The 25601-nt window shown below is 42.1% G+C and overlaps 1 protein-coding gene across 4 annotated transcripts in view; it reads right to left on the bottom strand.

Annotated features, from left to right (window-relative positions):
• Positions 1–25601, bottom strand: part of PDE1C (phosphodiesterase 1C) — a 1636609-nt gene that overhangs the window by 1319193 nt on the left and 291815 nt on the right. For all 4 annotated transcript variants that reach the window (XM_085607521.1, XM_085607513.1, XM_085607514.1 and 1 more), the window contains exon 3: positions 24776–24941. In XM_085607521.1, the coding sequence (XP_085463647.1) occupies positions 24776–24941 (166 nt within the window). The remainder of the gene's footprint in view (positions 1–24775; positions 24942–25601) is intronic.

Here is a 25601-nt window from a genome sequence, read left to right as displayed (position 1 = left end):
CCCAGGCATGATGAAAATAAAAAAAGGTGTCTCTCTCCCTCAATGCTGAAAAAGCTTTTGATCAAGTAGAGTTGGGCTAACTATGTCATATTATTATCAAGATGAGCTTGGGTCTTAATTGTATTTGTATGACAACACGATTATACTGTAGTCCAATGGCCATAGTACATTGTAATAGTTTCTTGTCAGGTAAGATTTTTATTAACAGAGTTACTGGACAGGGATGCCCTGTGCCCCTCTAAGTTTCCTTCTAGCACTAGGAGTGCTGGCAACTGCCATTTGTTGTTCCCAGGGGTTTACAGGCATTGATAACCCAGCTGCCAATCTTAAGCTCATGCTTTATGCTGATAGTGTTCTTTTGGCATTGAAGTAAACATCCAATCCAGCGGTGATGGACTTAACTCAGACCTCCACCTTGTTTTCTGAATATACGATCAAATGGACCAAGAGTGCAGTCATGCCAATGAGGCTCCATACATTTGCAGAAGTTTAAATGGGGGCTGAATAGAATGAAGTACCTTGGACTACTGGTGAGTGTTAACATTCATAGGATAGTCAGGGACAACATGGATATTGGAAAGGTCAACCGGCAGATAGTTCACTAAATAGCTTGGATTAGTGGTGTTGTATGTCTATGTATCCAGTGTACTTCAATGTTCGTTTGGATAGCACTCACTGACGTGCTAGTCCAGTTTTACAAGTGTGACTCACGCCACTTAAGAAGGTGGTTGCATACACACATGTGCATGACTTTCCTTTTGGGAACTGTTACAACCAAATGAAATGTTTAGTTTGGTGGGTTTAGTTTCTGTCTACGTGGTGCTTGGTTGTGTTAGTGTTTGTCTGCCATGACTGGTTTGTCCGAGCTTGTTGTATATTACTTGTGACAAAGTGACATGTAAACTTGTTGTCTAGTTTCCCAGTGTTTACCTGAGTCCAACAGCAAATCATGCACGTTGCATGTGGTTGGTGAGATGTATTCAACTGAGTCTTTTGTATGTGTTGCCAATTCCTGTAATTGTGATTTAGAGATGACCAGTCTTTGGTGCGTTGTCTTTGATTTTATCTGTACTGATACTGGCTGAAGACTGTTCTTCGTGCGTATGTGGTGCTAGCTTGTTTAGTATGGCACACTGTAGTCAGTCCCACCAAGACAGAAGAGGGATTTACTCTGGTTCCCTGGTGGAGTACAGCCAACCAAATTTAGTGATCTCTTCAAGGCAGGTGAGGAACTCTGTGCCTTCCACACAGCTGCGGAGGCAGCTTCGCTGAAGGGACTGAAGCTTTGCTTTGTGGGCGCCATGATCAAAGACCCCACACAGTAAAGTTTAGATTTTCAAAAACATTCTCTGTCTGGTTACAAAAAACAAATGGCCCGACACGCTGAGAGTTTTCTTCCAGTGCGTGGGGGAAATTAATTTGTTTAACTGTTTAAGACTGCCGAACAATTATGAATAGGGAAAGATTATGTCAGAACGTCCACCCTATGCAGGACAGATAGTCTGAAGTACTTTTTCTGATGTTACAATGTCAGTCTGGTCAACAGTCAAAGGTAACCATCGGCAGAGCCAGTGTAGACTCTGCTATCAGAAACATGGCGGTCCCTCCAGCTCTAAATAGAGTTTGATGGCCATGAGATTCGAAGACTTTCCTGTTCACCAAACTTTAAATACGGGCCAGATGTGCTAAATTATGGTTGCAAAAAATTGTTTACAGTATTCAGTTTTATGAACTCACCTATGTATTTGTAGATCTGTTCACAAAATTCAGAATTGGAGTGGCATGTAATCTGACATGCCTCATGAATATTACAGAGGAGGTTGCACATTTCAACTCACTCAGATGTCTGGACATCACAGAGATTGTGGCCTGCTAGGGTCCACAACCTCCATGTCTGTGGTCGTCTACAAATTAAGTAAACGTATTTTTCAAGTGCCCTCCGTTTTCCTTAAAGAAATCAGGGTTGTGTTTAAAAAAGAGAATTTCAGTTTTTTCAATGCTTCAGATTTGGTAGCTGTCTCTTAGACAACTGCCTACTCTCCAATAAACATTTTTTTTACATTCACAGAGGGGTAGGGGTTCCTAGGGGACCCCTACCTTTTTGCAAATGTCTTACAACCCCAACTCTGGCATCAGAAATGTTTCAATGTTTTGCGACCGGATTCGGATACCTGCAAGTCCCTTTCAAATACCGAATTGGAATCAATTTGCAATCCCATTTTATGAGTTGGAAAAACTATACAGACACCAAAACTTGGATTTGTACATTGAAAAATCAATATTTGAGGTTGCAAGCTCTGATTCAGAGCGTTTGCAACCACAAACAAGCATTGGCATAGCCAATAGGTCTCGCCTTTGGGACCTTTTAAGTTTTTAGCCATGCAACAGTTGCATAACTAAATACTTATAAGGTCCCAAAAGCGAGACCTATTGGCTATGCCAAGCGGCCGTGCGGCCGCGAAAGTGAAAGTGATCGCGGTAAAGCGCGGCGCGCGCGCCCGCGCACATGCACTGTAGCTCTAGGCACTAGCACTTTTTGGAGCCCTCTCAATAAGTCTTGCCAGACCAGCGCATGCGCTGGGTCAGGCGAGACCTAAAAAAACATGGGCCGTAAACGTTTGTTTGTTCTCTAAAAAAGGCATTTCTGCTATGTCCGGAGTTGTCATATGTCTGTGTTGGTGTCTTTCTGCACCTGGTGTGGAATAAATACATATGTGCAGCCTGGTTTAGAGTAACTCTAAATAACAGTTTGGTAACCCGTGCCCCAGTCACCGGTGCTGGCTTCCAGTTTCGATGCGCTACAGGGCCTTTGCACCAGGCACTAACTCTTTGTACAAACAGAAATGTCTCAATTCTAAAACGCTCTCTCTCTGTGTCAATGACTTTCCGATGTATCTGTGGGAGTCCGGTATTCTGTAATGCTACAAATATGTCCTTTTAGAAATAAGGTCATGGAGGGTCCTCGAATCCCCCAGGCCAAATTTCCGAACGCAGAACATGGCATACGATGAGATTCTCTTTGCCTTGTCACGCCCTGACAATTAAGAGCTGTGTCCTCTTTGGAAGCTCCCATAGGAACAGCATGCTTCCCCTTCCATCTCGGTTTGTACAGCTGCCAGCCTTCATTTCTTGATGAGCTGAGAGAGTCATTTCTGGATATTCAAATAACCCTTTTTAGAACACAAGAAGCATGTAACCAATGCAACAGCCCCACCCCACTCGTTGACATCTTAAGGCACTCCCTTTTTTTTTTTTTTTAAGTGATCGGAAATGATTGTGCCATTTTACTGAGAAATTTAGAGCTAAAACATGCTGATCCATGTATGTGAATGGTTTGCTCATGAATCCACAAGTCAAAACTTCACAGCGAAGTCACTTACAGCATACAGATATCTCGCCATCAGGCATACTACAAGACACTGGCTGGGTGTGGTATCTGGGCTTAGGTGCTATGTATCTTCAGGAGGCTGCTCCTGTTGGGGTTTGTTACTTCATCACCTAATAAACTGCTTGAAGATACCACTTGTACCAGACTTTCCTCAATTACTACAACGGCGACGATTAAAGAAGAACATACATCATGTGTTGTGACATTCTTTGTTTATTTGTATCGGATTCATTTATGGTTTTACTGTAAGTTTCCATTTTACAATGACCATGCTCTATGCTTGTATTATTCATTTGTTCGCGTTCCTTTAAGGGGGAACGTGTGTGGTATCTGGGTTTAGGTGCTATGTATCTTCCCCGCTTACCTGTCTTGCTGCTCAGCCTGTGTGGATGGATAGTGGAATGTTGGTGTGTGTGATGTAATGATAGAATGTGCAGGATGCCTGGTGGATGGATGTCAGTTGTGAGAGTGGGCTGAGCAGCAAGGGAGCTGCTGGTGTAGTGTTTTTACTCCATTGCGCAATTGGAGATTACGGACTAGCAATTTAGGCCGAGGAGGCAGAATTTAACCGGAATGCATGTATCCTCTGGAGGTACTGGGATTAAGACTGCCTCATGCATGCTTCTGGTGTTCTGCCCAAAATTGGAGTGAATAAATAAATGTGCTTTAAATTGCTATTAGACCAGACATCTGGCCTAGGATAAAGAGGAGAAAAGTGGCAGTAATGCCAGGATTACTAGTCTTCATCATAAGAGTGGACCCATTGAAGACACATAAATGGCAGAGGGCCGATAAGGCCTTGCGTAGACATTCTGCTTCATGATTCCAAGGTTTCCCATAATTTGCTTTTGCGCAATGATAGGAAATATCAGACTTTTTAGAGCTATATTTTAGCGTGAAACTTATCCAGCTGCCCATTTTGGACTCACGGACAAACTTTTTGCAAAATAAAATAGTGGGAAAACAGAAATTGCTGCAAATAGCAGCTGCTCACGTTCTGATCGTTCATGCTGTTCCCGTGCACTCACACTAAATATTTGTAGCAAATAGTGCACAATTACACACCATAGTGTAATAGGATAATTTGGGGAAGTTTGTGTAACAAACAGAGCACAAAATTACTGAAACTGCACGAGGTTATGCCCATTTAACTAAAATTTCACCGAGGTCTATAGATTATAAAGACTGTGGGTAAATCCATTTGCAGTTAAAACCAAATCCTTAGTTGGAACTGAAACAATATGACCGGGTGCCATTTACTAGGCCACTGATAAGGGAGCCATGACACTGACTTCAGTCGGGCTATCTCTATAAAATCAAACATTCGGTCCTAACTCTGCAGCACGTCATGGACAGCGACCTCATATGGAAGAATGGCAGCTCTCTCTGTGACCCTGTCCAGTGACCTGCTTCCATTAGAACTACCCTACTGACATCAATAACCCGCATTATTAGACGCCCTCCGCCTCACCTCGAGGCCAGGGCCCTCGAGCTGTCTGTCCAATGGGCACTCAGGGTGATTTAGAGGTGCTCTGAAAAGGGCCAATCAATGCAATCTGCCGAGGGAAGTTCGTTAGTCATGACAAATAGATTACCTTTAAGTAGCACCGAGACAAGCACGTTAAATTAATTTAGTGCTTCCCTTGTGCAGTCTAGGGTTGGTGTTACTCGACTCTTTTACATAAATGTTTATGTTTCAGTTTCGAACACCAATATCGTGTGTCCAGGTATTTTATTTGAAGGAAACCTTCCTTTTCGTCTACAAACCAGCAGTGTGCAAGATTTTTACCAAGGGCGCGTGGATGAATATATCTGGAGAACGAAGGAGGTTAATTGGGGGAGAGATGATTACATCAGATCACTCTCAAACTGACCACGTGCTTTTATACAGAGTTATTAAAACACACATTTAAACAAAACGTTTCATCAACACAGCAGATTGACAAATGAAATATGTTTAATCCACACCCCATTGCGATATACTGCACGGGCGTTTAAAGATTAAGCTGCAAGTTAAAAAATGTAAACTACAGAATGAGTGTCAGTAAAATAAATTACACAATCTCCGAGGGACTTCAAGTTATCCTGCATATCTGCCCAACTACTTCTTTGGATTTCCAGTAAAATGCTTGAATTTCGATTGGTATTTGTGAACGCCGTGTGCCCTCTTGTGGAACACCGGCTACATAGCACCCAAAGTACTAGGTTGTTTGTCAAAATCAAATACATTCAAACCACCCGCTATTTACTAATGCAGTAGACACAACTACTTAACAAAGTCATTAACAAGCATATATGTTATAGCATAAAGATGGTGGGTCAGGTATAAGGAATACAGGTATAAGGAGTGCATCATCGAATATAAACCCAATTAACAACAACATTGCTCTGCATAGACAGCACTTAAAAAAATCACTTTCTCACACTTGTCAATACAGAACAAGTGAACAGTGTAATACCCTGTGTGCCAGTGCTGCACAGTGACCGTACTATCTGTATACACTTAATAAAAAAAAAATACCAAACGTAACTTCATGATTATTTGTTTTTTTCTGTGGAATACAGCAGACGCCGTTTCGATAGCACTATTAAGAGAAAGAGTCACGGTCGCACTTGCAGCAGGCAAAGTTCCTTTGTACTCCCTCCCACACACACTCCTGCTAACTTTCGTGTCGCTATTTTACCTCCCCCACAGAAGCATTATTATTAATTCACTCGCTTACAATTTACCCTTTTCACTCATTAAAATGTGCCCGTGCCCCCTCCAGCAAGAATGCCTGCGATGCCCTCGCCCCCACAGACCCACAACACTGCACTGACCCACCCGCCTGCACCCCATCTTCCACCCAAAGGTAGCTAACATAGCATCATTCTCCTGTAGCACCCCAAGACCCAGAAATCCAAGCGCCAATCAGCCAGGGTATGTTCCCTGCCTCCCTCCTCCTCCCTAGACACACTGCCCTGCAACCACTCTGCCCTGAATAGACTCTTTAACAAATTGTAACACAGCAGAAGACCACTCTTCCCTAAAACCATAAGACCCTGCAATACTACCACCTAATGGACAGGGGTCTTTCCGAGGGCCAATGGAATTATGCGATTGTGCGGCTGCGGCGATTTTCACCTAATTGTATATTTGCCACACAATCCATCATCTGCTGCATAATCTGCATATTTTAACAAAAAAAAATTGTTTCTAGCTCGAACGGTCAAAAAGTGGTTAAATTGCAATGACACGTGTTGCCACACAGTGGAAGTACCTTTGCAAAGGTTGATGGGTCACCTTTCTGTAGCTTATTGCTACATTTGGGTGCTAAACTGGTGATAATGAGATACAACGAATGCCCAGACCGTGTTGAATTTAAAAATGACTAAATAATGAAGTAGTACGATCACAAAATGTACAGCATAAAGCCGCATAATTTGCCTTTTCCTGCCAAATATTTGATTTAACCCTGCCGCATAATTTCATCCTCCCCTGCCGCATAATTTCAGTGGCCCTAGTCTTTGCTGTGCATTCTTCTTCTGCAATCGACATACTTCACTGCACTGCACCACGTTACACTGTACTTGCTCTCCCACCCAGTGCAAAGTAAGAGAAGATCATTCTCTCCTAGCAGGCTAAGACCCATGTAATCTGACTGTGTGGCAACATCTTGTTGCTGCGTTTTTAATAACATTTGATCCATTTGAGCTATAAAACATTTTTTTGTTAAAATCTGCAGATTATACAGCAGATGATGAATTGGGGGCAGTTGTGGCAAATCCATAATTATGTGGAAAACGCAGCAGCCACACAATCACATGATTCCAGTGACCCTAATAGGGCAAAATATGTAGAGTTGTGACGATATAGCTTTCTGCAGCGGCTTTGCAAAAAAGTATGGATGGGACTCTGAACCTGGGTGCTGGTTGTGGTTTTAAAGAAGATACCACAATGGTACTTTGCAGAAGTGTTTTGGATGGACATTTGAAGAGGAGTTTTAGATTGGGTTTTTAGCAGGGATGGTGGGGCCCTGAATGGGGCATAATGAGTAGGCCTGGGCGGTAAATTCCGTTCCGTTCGCGGAATTTGCGGAATTTGGGTAATTTCGCGTTCCGCGGAGATCGCGAAATTGCCCAAAAATCTGCGTTCTGCGACTTCGCAAAATTTTTTGCTTGTTCGCGTTCTCAATATGCGTGTTTGCGAGATATTTCACCCCGAGCACGCAAACAGCGATCGCGAACAGGAAAAAAGTATCGCGAACAAGCAATTCCGCGTGTTCCCGGAATTTCTGCGTGTTCGCGGAGATTTTTTACCGTTTCGCGGAGATTTGCGTAACGCGATTACGCAAATTCCGCCCACCCCTAATAATGAGGGCCTTAAATACTGCTTTACAGAGTGGTGTCTGGGTGGGGCTTTGTAAAGAATGTCTGAATTGTGCTTAGTAGAATGGGGCATCAGTGATGCTTTTGTAGGTGCTTTTCAGAGAAAGTCGAGGTAGGGCTTCGCAGAGGAGGTCTGTGGTGGGCTTTGTAGAGGATGTCTGATGAAGAGCTCTGGAGAATGAGCCTGGGTGCAAATCTGTGGGGCTTTTAGCATAGGATGTTTTAATTACAGGTCGGGTTGGTGGTTTGCAGAGAAGGCTGGGATGAGACTTTAGTAAGAGGACCTGGTAGGGGCCTTGGCCCAGAGGAATTCCCACTGACCTAGTGATTTAGTTAGCCTTCTTACCCTAGTCTCGACCTGCCCTTTTAAGTGTCTGAAGGGGGCCTGACCCCCAAACATTTTGTTCAATGGGTGGGCTTGGAATAACAATGTTGGAAGACCACTGACTTGGAAACACACGTTTAATTTGTACCTATAAGTACGGTGTGTGGATCATGGGCCAGTTTAAAGGTGTTCAACAAAAGTACAAATCATATGAGTTTTGTAACATGACATACACGTAAGGAATGTGATTCTACTGACCAGCCACTCTGAAAGAACAAGAAATACTGCGAATAGTTCAGAATGGACTGTTGACTATCCCAGTATACTTGCACCGCATACAAAACCACAGCTGGGCCTCTGACCTTTAATACACCAATAAAGCCTTAACCACTATTGCAGAAATATGTGAAATGGAGGCCTCAGGCAGTATAAATGCAACAGGCAGCCATAGACATCTGAGAGAACCTGATGATACATTTTCGTTTACCCAAAAAAATAGTAAGTTTAAAACAGTGCGGTTTACAAACGTTCTCAGACTTGCCATGGCTCTAGAAACCATAGAGGAGTAGAATAGTTGCATAGTGCTTTCCACGGTAAACACGACCCAAAGCACATTACTGTTCCTCTAGTTGAACTTCTGCAAAAACATGTCATGAAACTGATACTGAACAGCACTTAACTAGGATGTTTTCTGTGATAATCAAAGGTGGCCTATGACACCAAAGGTTGATGTAAGAAGTGTGATTTTATAAAGAAGGCCATTACTTAAAACATGATTAAGAGAAATATCAAGACAATAGGCCCTCCTGGAGTTTCACTATTCAAGGTACTAAGAACAGGAACAATGAAATGGAAATTGCTGCTCTGAAAATCCCAGATTTCACGAGATATTCTATGTTATCAAAGATTTACTTTTCACACAGGGCGTGATCATTATCTATGGCACATTGTTTGAATAACCCACACGTCGCTCATTTGCACTCACCAGCAATGTGTTGAAAATTCCTAAGAAATGAATATAATTATAGCTTACTTAGCTTAAATATATTGTGCCACTTCAGTAGTGCTGCGATTCCTTTTAAATATCTCTTTCTGTTTCTTTTTATTTTACAGAATCTTTTTGTGCTCATTAAACATTTATTCCTGATGATGCCCCCAGAAGCCACCTAGAATGTCGAAACACCACCGATACTGGTCTAGTCTGACTTGAGATTTACCTTTTGGTTCATTCATTTTGTTGGGAGCCTCAGTGGCTTACTCTGACTGTATTCATTCATCAGAAATCCCTGCACTGGGGAGTCATTCAAGGTGGCAGAGTTCAACTGTTAGAGAGTGGCCAGTGTTTTCCCATAAAAATTAGGGCACTCCCATGGAAAACCAACCCTGTCCTGTTTTGATGCGTTTTGCTACCACATCACCAGCAAAGTAAAGTATGGCAGCCTCCTGTCTGGACTATCGAGTTTCTGGGTTCAACCACGGAAGGAGGGATCAGCAGCAGTAGTCCTGCTGCACGGCTCTCCTCTGAAGACTCTGTAAACTGTTGTGTTTATGCAGAAACCCTCTGCCCTCGAAGCTTCTCCTTTGGAAATGATTTCTATGCGTTCGGGCTTATGTAAATGAGACAGTGGAAGTATCTGAAAGATGTTCTTTACATAGTTCTTAAGACCGCATCTGGACCTGTTACTCGAGGCTTTATCCGTGCGACTTTTGGAATCCATATTTGACACGAACCGAAAGAGAATTTCCTGCCGTGAGAAAGCCCTGGCTTTTCAGCCCCTGGGCGAAACACGTGTCGGCTGTCTTTCTTTTCCTGCACATGACTTCAAATAAAAGAAAATAATACCAAAGATGTGTTCTTATTTTCTCAGTATACATGACGCAGAAAACTAAATTTGGGGATTCTACTACACCTGAAATCAATATTCGGAACAGCATAAAACCAATCACAAAAAAACATTACTGTTTTGATGCGTATTGCTACCACAGAACCAGCAAAGTAAAGTATGGCAGCCTCCTGTCTGGACTATCGAGTTTCTGGGTTCAAACACGGTAGGAGGGATCAGCAGCAGTAGTCCTGCTGCACGCCTGTCCTCTGAAGACTCTGTAAACTGTTGTGTTTATGCCAAGCCCTCTGCCCTCGGACCTTCTCCTTTGGAAATGATTTCTATGCCTTCAGGCTTATGCAAATGAGACAGTGGCGGCATCTGAAAGATGTTCTTTACATAGTTTATTTTTCTCCAGTGTCTCCATCGGATTTCAGGATTTATGAGAATGCAGTGCCCTTTATAGATAAACAATCTGGTTTACCATCATAACATGGGCATCCATGCACATACCATTCCCCCTCTAAGGTTGCTAAGAGTAGTCACACATTTTTAGGGAGTGGGGGTGGCCTTTCATCTGGGGTGCAATGTCCAAATTCACATTTTTAAGGAAACAGTTGGAATATCATTTTAAAAACGATGAAGATCGGGGAAAGATTTCCTATAACCCTGGATTCAGCAGAATATCACGTGAAGAAGAAGATTAGGGGAGGGGATGTAGCCTTACGGCTTGAGCGGTCGACCTCGAAGCTGGGGTACCGGGTTCGAGTTTCGGTAACGACGCTCAACATCCTGTGATTCTGGGCAAATCACTTAATCTCCCCGTGCCTAACAAAAACAAACAAACAAAACTTTTTTTTATGTGGCAATCTGTAACAAAACTGGTGCTTATGTAAAGCGAGCTGATACCCGATGTCTGGGGTCTTGTTTGCGCTATATAAAACTATAACAAAAAGAAAAAGACAGAATTGTTATGCACAAAATAGGCACAAAAAGCACCTGTGATAGTGAAATAGATGGGGATCCCTCAGGGTTCCATTCTGAGCCCCACATTATTCAATCTCTATATGTCCCCTCTAGCTGTCCTGGCGGAGACATACGAAACAAAAATTATTTCATACGCTGACGACACACAGCTCCTTTTCACTTTTGACAAAGGTAGGCGTTTCGAGGGAGCCAAGATCAAAACCTGCCTCTCAAAAGTATTTGCATGGTTAAGAATAAACCAGCTCAGATGCAATCCAGAAAAGTCGGAAATGATCTTTTTAGGCACCCCACCGCCAGATGATTGGAGACTCTGGTGGCCAGAAGATATGTCTCCACCTCTTGCCGCACAACCAACGGTAAAGAACATAGGCATCTTGATAGACCATTGCCTATCTATGAAGGACCAGTTATAATCAGTGGTGGGAACGTACTTTGAACTCCTTAGGATGCTGAGGAAGTTCCTTCCACTCTTGTCTTTAGACTCCAGGAAATCCGTGGTCCAGGCATTGAATACTTCACGATTGGACTACGTGAATATACTCTATCTTGGCCTCCCAAAATAACTCCTCAAGCATCTGCAGGTGGCACAAAATGCCGATCCACAGCCATTCTCAGGCTGAAAGCTAGGACTCATATGTCCCCCCATCTCAGAGCAATCCATTGGCTCCCAGTAAAAAATAGAATCAGAATTAAGGCTATGGTGTTATTCTTTAAGGCCTTTCACGGAAAGGGTGCTAGGTACCTTTGTAGAAGGATTACCCACTATGATCCTCCTCTATGAATCTGGTAGCGGTTCCTAGAATATCTCATGCCCGATCAGGTGGCTCCTCTTTTGGGTTTCTCGGTGCTCAGGTCTGGAATGTGCTTCCCGCTTCATTGAGAGCGGTTTCGGATTTAGCTACTTTTAGGAAGCTCCTCAATACTCTGCTTTTTAATCAATAATTGAGTTTCCCTTAGCTCCTTCTTTTTTCCTTCCTTTCTCTCTTTCTCTTCTGTAATCGAAGTTGGTGTAGTTGGTTGCTCTCTGGGCCTTTGATGCGCCGATACACTCTTTTGAAGAGCTGTGCGCTATATAAATGCCTTTATTCATTCACTCAAATGTGTGTCATGTTGCACCAGGAAATATGTGAATTGAGTGTATGTTAATTCAAGATAAAATTATAGATTGACTACTTCATACCCCAAATAACACACCAACTAAAATCATTCTACTTCCCAACTTTGATCATAAGGCCAAAGCATACTTCTATTTCTTGTGAGCTTTTACAGCAATCACATTTATTCATTATTCATCATCACAATGGGCTATGAAACTCATTGAAGATCTCTGGAGTCTAACACATTACAACAATACAGTTGCTAGGTTCTAATAAAATAATCAGTTAAGTTTTTTTAAATCCAGAGTAAATACATAGTAAAGAAAGAGAAACATAGTTTGATGATCCGAATACTGTGCTTTTCGAAACTTCAAAGGCGTCTCAAAGGTTGTGTCCAACTATAGAATTGAAATAAACGGGCACCATAACTGGTGAATTTCCTGGCTTTGAGGTTTTGGTTTGTAACCATAACTTTATTTTAACTATGAACATACATGTATGCATTTTCCACAGAGGCTCCATTCACCTTGAATGGACTTCTCCACTATGGAGAACACGCCACATAAGGATTAGGAGCCTGCTGAAAGAGTTAGCTGACATTCCCACTAGTAGGCCTGGAAACCTGCGCCTGGTACAGCTTTCCCTGAGTACCACTGGGAATAATAGTGAATGGCAACAAGTAATAAATATGCACCCGCACACAGATGTGAATCCATGAATGCAGCGTAGCTACTTTTTCATAAATCTGGCCCAACATCTGATATAGGAAAAAAGAATGCAGTAAATACAGATTATGCTTGAGAATGCTCATTGTTAATCACAGTAAATTCCAGTTCCACATGCTCTGTGTTTGTAGGAAGCACTGAATACTGAGGAACAAACCAGTCAGTTTATGTCATCAGACAGCTACTGAGGAGGTAGTATAAGTAGGTAGCAGGAGTATGACATTGACTAAGGGTCTAATTAAGATGTCGGGCGGACTGCCACTGACAGGTGGCGGTCCGCCCGACTGTCAGCCCTTTGGTGCAACCACCGCATTATGATGCAGTCGGTCAGACCCTTAGTGGACAGGGGACAGACCGCCACGTACGACAGGATCTACTGATCCCTACGGGGGTGGTCGGAATTGCAATCCCTAATGACGGTGGTGCAGAGTCAGGCACCGCCATCGGGATTATGATGTCCCTTTCTAACAGCATTTTTATGATGGTCCCACCGCCATGAAAAGGATGTCAGAAAGAGACTTTGGGGTCCCTAAATAGGGTCCTCGTCCCTCATGGGCCACTGCAAAGTGGCCGGGGGAACATGTAGTGCCCACACGCACAGCCATGTACCGTGTGCCATGCACCACATGGTGCATGGCACACGGTGCATGGATGTGTACAAAGTGCTCTTTTACACTTCGACTTGTGCTGCAGCCCTTTTCCAGAGCCACAGCACAAGCCACCATGTTAAAGAGCACTTTTCCGACTGCCAGTCGGCGGTCCCATCATAAATGGGCCGTCGGACCTCCACCTACTTGTTGGTCGGTCTCCTGACCAACATGATAGCAAGCGGCGGTTCCACCCCGCTGTCGTAATAAGGCCCTAAATTTACCCAAATAATCATTATGGTGATTTATGAGACAATCTCAACTGATTAGTTACCCACAGTCAATAGAATGAAATGGGGAACAACCTTTACAACGCAACTTTTACAACGCACTACCATTACAACGAAACTTTTACAACGCGAGTGCATTGACAACGCAGGACATTACAACGCAAGTCTTTACATCGACTTGCACTAGATGGCGTGCTAACATTAAAAATAGTGTAGTTTACTATCCCAACACCTTCCCTACTGTTACGTGGACTGGAGTTGGAATAGTAAATTACACTTTTTTAATGTTAGCATGCCATCTAGTGCAAGTCGATGTAAAGACTTGCGTTGTAATGTCCTGCGTTGTCAATGCACTCGCGTTGTAAAACTTTTGTTGTAACAGCATGCGTTGTAACAGCATGCGTTGTAACGTCATACATCCGAATGAAATGTACAAGAAAAAGCGACAATTTCCCGGGAAAAATTATTTTACAGTCAAAAAGCAAATAAGCAAAATCAAATAAATTTCAGAGAATATTCTGTCAAGTAGAGTAAAAACGTTTTTTAAACAGCATACTATCTTTAAACGGGATTAGTTTCTTAGTCCTATATAAATTCTTGCTAGCTTTCTAAATATTGAAAGCTAAAGGCATAATTATATGGGTAATTATGCGGTCCTGAAAGTTATCAAAAACAGATATGAGCTTGCTAAATAAATGCTATCGTCTCAGTAAGACTGCATGTTGCCTTTTAAAAGAAAACAAAACTGTGCAGTTTAACACACTAATAAAACTTTGAGGTATCATGCATACAAGAAACATAAGCATTAAGGAATCACTGCCTGTATCGTAGACAGTGGGGAAAATTTACTAAAAGTGACATGACACAGAACAGCAACCAAAGTTGATGCGCTGCCTTTTATCCAAGGAAGAGAACAGAACAGCGCATTGCTCCTAAACCTTAGCGCTGGTGCACTTTTGGCTGCCTTGTGCCAATGTACACACCCTTAAACTGAAGTGCAAGGGAGTATGCATGATGTCAAGCAAAGGTTTTGTACTACAAGGGTACCCTTCCAAAAGAACAACCTATGCTTAGGCTTAGTTAAAAAGTTGTATGTGTGCTGCACATTACAGCCCACATGCAAACATTGAAAGGTAATGAGAAAAGAAAATATTGTTACATGTTATGCCTGCCTTGAAGAGGTATAGTTTTTTTGACACAAATCCCTGCCTTCCTTTTTCGGTTGATAGGGATTTGTGTCAAATCCCATTGTTGGTTGCATGGAAATGCCCATCTACCATCCACCGCATACTCCCTGCATGCAAATTAATAAAAGGTAGCGCATAGTTCTACTTTATGCTATGTTAGCGTACTTTCCAACACAAATCAGTATTTGCATAGCAAAGTAAATCCTAACATAACATTTTGTTCAGGGGTTGTGTCACTTTTGTGATACAAACTGGTGCAAAGTTTTGGCAAATTTCCTCGGGTGTTTCTCCAAACACCTATTTTATAGTCTGAAGAATCAGAAATAAAGCTTGCATATAATATTTAGACTCTTCTGCAAAATTGCTAATCAGAAAAACAAACATCCCACAGTTGAAGGGAATCTGAATGAATACACAGATTTTAAAAAAGCGAGAAAGTGCAGTTTGATATACTTGAATGTTAGTTGGAGGCACGCTCACAGCAGAGTATTGTTCTAGTGCTTTGTTATTTAAAACACATTTGTATTGAGAAAATCTTGGCATAGCTCTTAGTAGCAATGACACAGAACAGCAGGCTTTCCCCTAGGGAAATAAGGCTTAAGCATTCAAGCAGTGCCAAAATAAAATGAAAGTAAAAAAACCTAAATACAATTCTCAAAGCCAGTTTACAAAAAATCAATAAACAAAAAGACACCAAAATGGTCAAGATTAGAATAAGGCCAATTTAAAAATTAAAAAGTGTCAAGAAAACATCAGTACCAATAGAAGTCAATGGGAGCAGGCAATGGATTCCAATCAAAAACCAAAGGAAATGGATTCCAATCAACATTTTCAGGCCTACTGCAATCAATAATCAAATATTGGTCAGAAGCCGTCCACTGGTACACCTAGTTCAAAAATATTACCTTCTGAAGTAGGAGGCGTGGAATTCCAGATAGTCCTGCGGGACAATGTGAGACTCCATTCCTGGGTAGTATCATATGAAGTTATTATGTTCACTGAATGATAGGTTACAATGAAGCCTTCAGTTTATGTATCAAAAGATTAGAGTGAGACAAACTTGCAAAACATAGCCACAGAGAACGTTTTGCCACTGAGAGGACTTTACTGCCATTTACAGCTTTCATATTTTACCTTCAAACTTAGAAATAATTTAGAAACAATTCTGGACCGTGAAATCCTCCAGTGGGACAAGGATGAGAGCCACAGTCAGGAATGACTCCATGAGGTTGGATACTCTCACTTCAAGGTCCCATTAAAGCTTCTTTCACTACGGTAAAACGTTCTGAGTAAGACCAACAAAGAAATCATGCAAGCCAAGCTTGTACATTTCTTGTGTGATCTCGGCACCTTCTCCCTCTCTTCCATAGGTCAAAATGTTCTTGAATGCTGAATTTCTTTCTCCTGATCACTGCCCAAGCTTTCAATCCTAACAGGGAGCAACCACAGCAGGTACATTAGTGGGAGACAAGATCAACCACTCTTTTCAGCCAGGACTCCTGTACAGTTCCAAGTACCAACTGGTCTAATGTTCTACACAAATAACAGTCCCTTCTTTCCCTTTATGTCTTGGGACCCCAGGAGGCCAGATCTGGCCCTAAAGAAGCCCTTCTACTCCTTGAGTACAAAGGGAGGACAGGTTCGGACCTCTGTCTAGGCAGAAATAGTAAAATGATTTCCCCTCTTTGGGTCTTCCCAAGTCAACTTGTATTCTGTTCATGGTATGTTGGGGGTGGGAAAACGTTCTCAAAGTGATTAATCACTCCTAACCAGTCACAAAAATAGCCTACAGTTAAATGATTCTTCTTTTATAGACGTTCCTGTTGCCTTTACCGGAAATAACCACAGAAATCCCTGCTCAGGTAGTCTTTTAAAGCGTCAGGACTCCAGAATCAGTGTGTGGACTGTGGAACTCTCAACTCCCAGCAAGGGTTTGTCGTATAAAAGTAAAGGAACAGTTGTAGAAGCCAGCCCTGGCTTGTTTTAAGGCCTGGTGCCCACATGTTAATTGTAGAGGCAGTGTAACGGGAAATAGGCCATCGCCAAAGGCCTTCCTCACAATAAAGCACTCTCACATAAACATGCCAACTAACTGGCCCAGCCTGTAGTAAACACCCACTTGCTGTTCCTGTATACTCCCCTCTTATATATTCCAAGATCGTTTGGGGTGGAAGGCATGTAATTAATTACTTCCTGAATTCCAGCAGACTGTTTGCTGTCAACTGAAGAAGGAACTGAATGTAATACCAATGTAGCTTTCAGCTAGATAAAAAAAGTCTTAATAAAATAATCTTTTAATTATATTCATCATTTTGATAAATGTTATGATTGTGTATAGTTGATTTATTTAGCTATTTCCTATGCTACCTTTTGAAATGTATGACTTTTATTCACTAGTAGGATTTTACCTTAAAGAAAAAGCTACCACAGCATGTTCAATGAATTAATCCTGTAACAGCACGGACATGCCAATCGCAATATTTGGCATGTCTCCCCTTCAGCATTGTTCACCAAGACCTCCAATTCACCACTTAAGGGTGACTTAGTTGATGTCGTAAACAGTTTCATTCATCATGTGCTAGTTGCATGCTGGGTGCAGTTCTGGCTTCCATCACTCACGCCTTCAATGGTAGTCCTAACTCCATCTTTTTAAAGTCACGTGTGGGTGACATAAGATCAGACAGCAGACCACATGTAGCATCTGACTATCATGCCACTACTGTACTTTGTGCACCATTTTACTGCCGCCTTACTAAAGGGTCAGACATTCCAATTGGAATTCAACTATTTGCTACAATGCTTTGGGGGTTGGAGCACATGCACTGGGGGCTCTTTAAGAGCCTCCCAGTGCACAGAGTAAAAATGTCAGTACACCCAGTGAAAACAAAATGCATCGGTGGGGACCACTCAAAAAGATGTACTTTTCTTCACACAGCACTTATGTTGCTGCAAAGGCAATCTGCCAACACATCAATTCTGGTCACAAGCATAGCTTCAGGTGTGGGATAGTAGACATGTTTCTCCTATTTGATGATCCAAGCAATAACCAGCAATCTGTATTACATGCTGAAGCCGAATGACCCGCCACTGTAAATAGTTGCATCCTTGCCTCAATGGTAGAACATAGATGATTACAGATAGCTCACATGAAACAAAGGAGATACAAAGACAACCTTGACACAGCTCTTAGGGCTCACCTGCACAAGAAGTAAACAAGAGTTGGCACATTAGTGTGATAATCAGTCATTCATAACTAAAGACACAATGGGCATTACACTGGTGAAGGCATTTCAGTTTCTACGAAGGGCGATGTGTTGAAATTGGTAGATGGACATAACCAATATATTAGACCAAGGCAAATCACTCAAGATATTATTTGAAACAAAAATGAACGTTAATATGTTTCTATATTACATTAAGTAAATATGTGCAAATTGGTTTTCAAGTTGAATTTATAAGTGTAAGAATCACATTGAATAATAGAGACTGAACTGGCACAGACCCTACATTTCCTCATTGCAGAGTGCTGACTCTATACATTCATAATCTTTCCCTTTCTCATGGGTCGACTCATTCCATCAAGACCCGGACATCAGGCTAGCCCTAGCCTTTTCACCAGTAATTAGTATTTTAAACATGTGGCAACTTGGGCATCATCTCCAGGTACAATCTTCTCTCCATACTTAGAACAATTAATAATCCTGACACAAACAGCCCTTGTCATTCTGTAAACACAAGATATGAGTAAATCTGAAGGTGGAATGCAAGAGCAACCGCAGGTTGTAACCAAAAACATGTAGTCATAGTCCTTACGGACCTTGTAATAGTCCATCGGCTACACAGCCAAAAAGAGGTCCATCCATTGACCAGTTTAATTTTGGAGATTGCAGGGCTGCCTCCATTGATCCCAGAATCTTTGGTGGTGGTGTGCAGGATGTTGTCAGCAATTTTTATACGGCATGGCAGAAGCCATTTATGTAATGCCCGTGTTGAGGTGGTACTGGTTTTGTAGTGGTACAGCTGTCATGATCAGCCTAATATTATTGCCATCGCACATTTTCAGAAAAAAGGAGAACTGGCAGGTGCCTCTCACTCCTCCCCTACTGAGGTATGCTGTATCAGACGAGGAAGGTTAAGAGTCAGGCAAGCCTGCCAGAGAATCCCTAATCTGCAGGGGATGATGACTTGGAGCCCTTCCCTTGCACATCAAATCAGTATGCACACACAATGGCTGTCAATTTACTATTGTGTGATTATTTATTTTGCAGTATTTGTCTACAAATCATGTGTATCAGAACAATCATAATTATAATAAATAACTTAGCAGATAACATGCAAATTAGGGTGAATGTTAGTTGGACCCCAATCATATTTCATCACACATACCTAACCTGTTAATTTTTTCCCTACCCAGAGAATCCATAATGTCTTCAGCTATATAGCTATATGGCTGTATATGTTCACAAACCCTAAATGAGGCCAAGTGATGGACAGCTTCCCCGCATATCGTATGCTGTGTTGTGGTCAGGTGTCAGAACTCGGTTATTCGGCACCTCTCTTCGAAGAATGCTCTGATGCAGAAGTATACCATAATTAATGCTACGTTTTCCTCCTTCCTTCCAAGATTTATCTCTACAAAACGATCTCGTGCAACTACAGTTGCACTGTGTGCATCAGAGAAGTGGAAGGTTATCCTTCTCTGTCCTCTTAGTTTGAACAGTATCAGAAGATGTGGAGCTTCTAAACAAAACACGGTGATTGAGCGCGTTTGTTAGCATTGCCATTCATGCAGTTTGTTTGTTTTTCTAGGCCATATTCTTATTGCATAGATCATCTGATATTAAACGCAGTCATGTTTACATGCAATGAAGCTTGTCTTGCATGTAACATGCATTATTATCATACAAAAGTCCTGCCACATATGATAGAAGGACTATAAGTAGCTGTTCTTGATCTCTGAGGACTCATTCCTTAATGGGAGAATAGACACTTCCCCCATATAATCTATGTGGCAGTACCAGCCAGTGCATTACGCATTTTCACAAGGTTTTGAAGACAGACTCCATATTGGTGATTCCTATGGGTATTTTCATTCACACTGACAAGCTGATTCCTTCTTCTCACTTCTACTGTGTCTTGTCTCCACGACACCGGACAAGCATACCTCAACAGACGCCTCACCTTCTACACCCCGAACCGCCAGCTCCGCTCCGCCGACCGTGCCCTCGCCACCATCCCCCGCATCCGAAGAGTGACCTTCAGTGGCAGATCGTTCTCCTACCTCGCCGCCAAGACCTGGAACACCCTCCCCATCCTCCTACGGCAGACCCAAGACCTACTAACATCCAGGAGGCTACTCAAGACCTGGCTGTTCGAGCAGTAGCAGCACGCCCTTCCCCCCCCGCCCTGCGCCTTGAGACCCTCACGGGTGAGTAGTGCGCTCTACAAATTCCTTGATTGATTGATTGATTGTCACCTTCACAAAGAAGAACATACTACAATATCTACATGGAAACATTCTGAACTATAGCAATATTCTACATTGAGACATGGAAAACAAGTCACCTATACCAAGGATGGCTTTTAGCTTACAGAGTAATATCAAATAAAATACAATTGAACTGTTTTCCAAAGTCCTTTGGGATTTAAGTGCATCCCTGTGTCAAGCATAAACTAGGAACTAGAAATAGACAGAATTTGTCGTTATTAGTCAGTGTCAAAAATGGTGTGCTTTTTGTCTAGATGGCTATACTAGACTCAATGTAAACATCACAACGCACTTCACTTTCATATCTCAGGTATGTAAATTCTCATGGCAACTTTAGTAACAGTCATACTTAAACAGCACATACTTAATACGCACATAGAAGGCATTCCCCTTCTCATCAGGTAATGTCATCAAAGTTTTGCACATGAGTTTTCTTTTCAGCTCAAACAGCAGGAGAGTGTACCCACTCAGTGAAGAGAATAGCCACATAATTCTGCACTCTCTTTTGTCAACATATCAGTGAGAAGATTCATATTCTAACAGAGTGTTGTATTGAAAATGAAAGGTTAAAGGAATACACCAAATAAGCATATGGAAGGTTTTCCCTTGACATCAGATAACGCTTGCATAAGTTTCCTTTTCAACTCAAAGCACCCCAATATTCTGCACTCTCTCTTGCCAACACATCAGTAAAAAAAAGACTCATGCTGTAAGAAACTAGAGTATTGAAAAGTATTACACACAACAACTGAAGAATGATAATATTGTGTATAGCAATTATGTTCACTTCACAATAAAGTTAATATTTGTATAGCTTTAATCCCGAATATAACAAGCTTAATGGATATATTGCATGCACATATAAAATTGATTCAATAGATAGATAGATAGATAGATAGATAGATAGATAGATAGATAGATAGATAGATAGATAGATAGATAGATAGATAGATAGATAGATAGATAGATGGATGTTGGGTGGGTGAGTAGGTAGGTAGATGGATTGATAGATGGATGGATAAATGGATGGAAAAATAGATAGATAAGATAGATAGACAGATAAAAAGACAGACAGACAGATAGATGTCGGCCGCACACCCTATCATTAACTCATGACTTTGTTTGTGAACAAACGCACAGAGAGGTGCATAATTTGTACCTAACTTAGAACTGTTAAAAACCACGTCAGCAAAGAAACCAAACAAATAAAACAATCATAACAAATGCCAGTGACTTCGCGGTGCAGAAAACGTAGTGTTACTATTTTGAGACTGCAGAGTTTTTAGATAAATAGATTGTGGAGCAAATAAAGACTCTTTCAATATCAGACTACCCGCTGTTGTTCACATCTATATGCAATACCACGCGGAAGCGCAGAAGTATTCAAACACTCTTTTTGTGTGCTTGAAACAGAATATAAAAGCAAACAGGATGTAAAAGCAAACAATATGTAAAAGCAAGTCCCAAATTGCAGCAAATCAGGACAATTGACACAAACAATCTACTTGCATGTATGTTTACACGAGAAGCAGTGGCGACAAATTAGACAACCATGGTAGTAAAAGGAAGGACTCCACCAGCTAGATAGTAAAAATGAATACAACCAACAAATGCCTTAGCACAAAACAGACATGGGGGCAACCATTAGGTCTCAAAAGACAGAAAGAGTGCCTTGTAAATGCCAGAAGGAGAAATGTGTTCACAATGAGTTGAAAAGTAACCTAGACAACATACTGGGTATGAATATTCAAAAGCGTACGTAAAAACTGCGAAGTGACAGTATGAGTAATGATTACAAAAAACATGATAGCTACCAAGAGGGAAATGTTGGCACCTGATGTGGACGTCAGCGAATCAAAAGTACACAAACAACCTCTAGATATCGGGAATGGAAAACACATAAACCTAGTATGCTAAGGTGCAAAGAACTGTAGAACACCGCAAACATGAAAAATAATAATTAAACTGTACATCACCAGTACCATACCGGTGAAGCTGAAAGGACCACTGCGTCCGCTTGTGTCTTTCACACCATATCCCATTGATAATCATTAGTGTCAGTGTCCAGAGACTGGTCACAAGGCGGACTACCTAAAATTTTTTATCCCTAATCAAGGGTTACTCCATGAAATGAGCCTGTGACACATCTTTTTTCTGTTTTTGTTAGTCTCCCTCAGAGCCTAACTATCCAATCATGTTGCTGTTGGTCAGACTCATGTGTTAGGAGCCCCAGGTGGGTGTGGCCCTTAGTGACTTAGAGGTACTCCCTTCTGGGACATGAGGACCATATATGTCTTGCATTCTCAGACCTGTAGCCTTCCCTTAGTTTGTCAAACCGGTGGTCAATGCTTACCCTTTGCTTTGAGGGGACTACCAGGGTTGCTAGTCTGGCCTTAAGCTGACCCAAATCACTATGAGTTCACCGGAATTGCATGGCCAACCCTTGCCTGGATGTGACTCTGTCTCTTGACGAAGGTTTGAGACGTATTCGTCATAGACCCTATTCCAATTCCACTCTTTACAAGTGTTTGGGTGGCCACAACTGCGAAAAGAATGGTAGCAGAAGTTTACACGTCAAACTCTTGGTATACATGCTTTAGCGACATTCCAACCACACTCAAAGAGAGCTGCACCAGGCAATGACGGCAGCAAGTAGTCATGAAGTCCTTCCAGGTCAGCATCTCAAGGGCTGCTGGGAATTGGTGGGGGTTTTGCATGTTTTAGTTCAACCTTGCGCAGTGTGGCAGTATCGCCTGAAGAGGCTCTACATGTTGGGTGAAGGGAGCTCTCCCTCTTCTACTTCTTCCTTTACTTGATCTTCTCCACACTACAAACTCTGTTTTTGTTCTGAGGCTGCAAGGATGCAGGCAACAGCACTTTTTTTCTACAACCTATGTCAGGCCCTATCGTGCATGCTCATTATTTGATAATTTCACAGATTAGTGGTGGCTATAACCTTGGTGGACTGACTGAGAGACTGCCTGTAGCTCAGAGAGATATTCGTAAGAACGACCATGGTAAGGTCATTTCTGTACAATTTGGTGTTGATTCTCCACCTCCTACTCCTGAGGGGAAGTATGGCCCTGCTTCACAACCAGATATGTGTTGAACTTATATGTGCTAGGAGGTGGGGATTGATGTCTTGGTGTTTTTGCTTCTGTGCTTTCTCCAGTAGTTATAATATTTTTTTTAACAGAATCAACACAGGACAGACTGTGCAGTATTTTAATGGGCTTTCTTTTTAAATTATTTTCTGTTCAAAATAGTGGGCAAACGTTCTGCACCCAATGCGGATGCATCGCCAGCCACCTATTCTGTGGATTGAGGAGGTAGGGCTGGCCTAGTAGAATCCTATTCATGGTTTACCCCTGCTCCATATACAAGCATGTATGCCACATGGGCTGTAAAGATGCTGGGACCCTGTGCTAGGGTCTGCAGGAAGACATGCACGGTTTTATGCCCCTGCTCCATGTACAAGCATGTATGCCACATGGGCTGCAAAGATGTTGGGACCCTGTGCTACGGTCTGCAGGAAGACATGCACGGTTTTATGCCCCTACTTCATGTACAAGCATGTATGCCACATGGGCTGTAAGGATGCTGGGACCCTGTGCTACAGTCTGCAGGAAGACATGCACGGTTTTATGCCCCTACTTCATGTACAAGCATGTATGCCACATGGGCTGTAAGGATGCTGGGACCCTGTGCTAGGGTCTGCAGGAAGACATGCACGGTTTTATGCCCCTGCTCCATGTACAAGCATGTATGCCACATGGGCTGTAAGGATGCTGGGACCCTGTGCTACGGTCTGCAGGAAGACATGCACGGTTTATGCCCCTACTTCATGTACAAGCATGTATGCCACATGGGCTGTAAGGATGCTGGGACCCTGTGCTAGGGTCTGCAGGAAGACATGCACGGTTTTATGCTGATGAACCTCATGCAATGATAAGTCTCTCAAGTGTGGTCTTTAGTAGCAGGAGGAATCAGGGTCAGTCTCAGGGTCAGTCTCAGGGTGTAGACCTCACTCTCATTGTAAGGAGTGTGATGCGAAAGAGCAATGGTCGGAGGAATGAAGATTCTCAGCAATTAATTACAGCCAAATAGGCAGATCTTCAATCCAAAAGCAGACAAGTTTGACATCGTCATGTATGACGCGTCTCTGATCTATCCTCACTGCAAACAAGACACTCCGCTGTCAGTATTCTCACTGTGTATAACATGATTTGCAGTCATTATAAAGAAGGTATATGCTATTCATTGCACATTTGCGAGAATGGCTGATACCACTTAATTGAATAAGATCTGTTGACTCCTAATCATTGCACGCCCCTCCAAAACATTAATGTGGCGCATTCATGTAATACAAGAATCCTGCACAGTATTTTTATAGCTCACACAATACAAACAAAATGGCTCCAGTAAAGTTACCCCCGGGTAACACTTACTGGCCAACCTAGCTTTAGCAGGAGCCTATGCAAATAAACATATGGGTGCAAAGCCACCAAACCTGATGGATGTTTTCGCCAATGCATCAGGACTGTCCACTTGCGGCAATTCATCAGCCAAAATTTCTTCTGGACTTCTGGTGTCACTGACCATTACAGGTTTCGGTTTCTCTTTCAAGTTAAGTCCACCCATGATGGTGTTCCATAGACAGTTCTGTGACTTGGAGCCTAATGAAAGAACAACCAACAATATTAATTTGTTAACAATATACATTTAAGGTTTGATATGGACGCTTTTTGTGATAAGATTATCAGTGGCCTCAGTATGTTCTGTATCAGAAGTGTTTTAACAGAAATATTTCTCCAAAACATGAATGAAATACGATAATTTCTGACTAAGAAAAAATAATGATATAATATTTAAACGGAGGATAATTCTAAAACGTGAAATTCCATTTGATATAAAAGCATATTTTGATAAGGCCATGCTAAATCTCTGGTTAAATGAATGCTTCATTTTAAGAGCTTAGGCAATTCACCCACACTTAATTTGTGTGACAGGTTGCAGGTGGTGGGTACCTGCACTTATTTTTGGGGACTTAGACTCATTTTTCATCTTTCATCTACAGCAAACAAAGAGAAAGCAGAAAATCGTGAATGGAGGCGTAGAAACATAGGTAAACAGTTATAGAGGGAGAAAGCATGGATGAAAAACCTGACATGTACGAGATAAAGAGACAGCAAATGCAGGATGGCAGAACAAAGATGCACGAGGCGAAATCAAGACTAGGAAATGCCAGCATTTGGCAGCGCCAGTGGATGGCCCCTAAGACTTTGAACCCCTTATTTTATTTTTTAATTAACCACTGAATTCGCCGAGGAGTTCAA

The sequence above is a fragment of the Triturus cristatus genome, chromosome 5_2 (genome assembly GCF_964204655.1).
Source record: "Triturus cristatus chromosome 5_2, aTriCri1.1, whole genome shotgun sequence".
NCBI lineage: Eukaryota > Metazoa > Chordata > Amphibia > Caudata > Salamandridae > Triturus > Triturus cristatus.
This window is presented reverse-complemented; position numbering and strand designations above follow the sequence as displayed.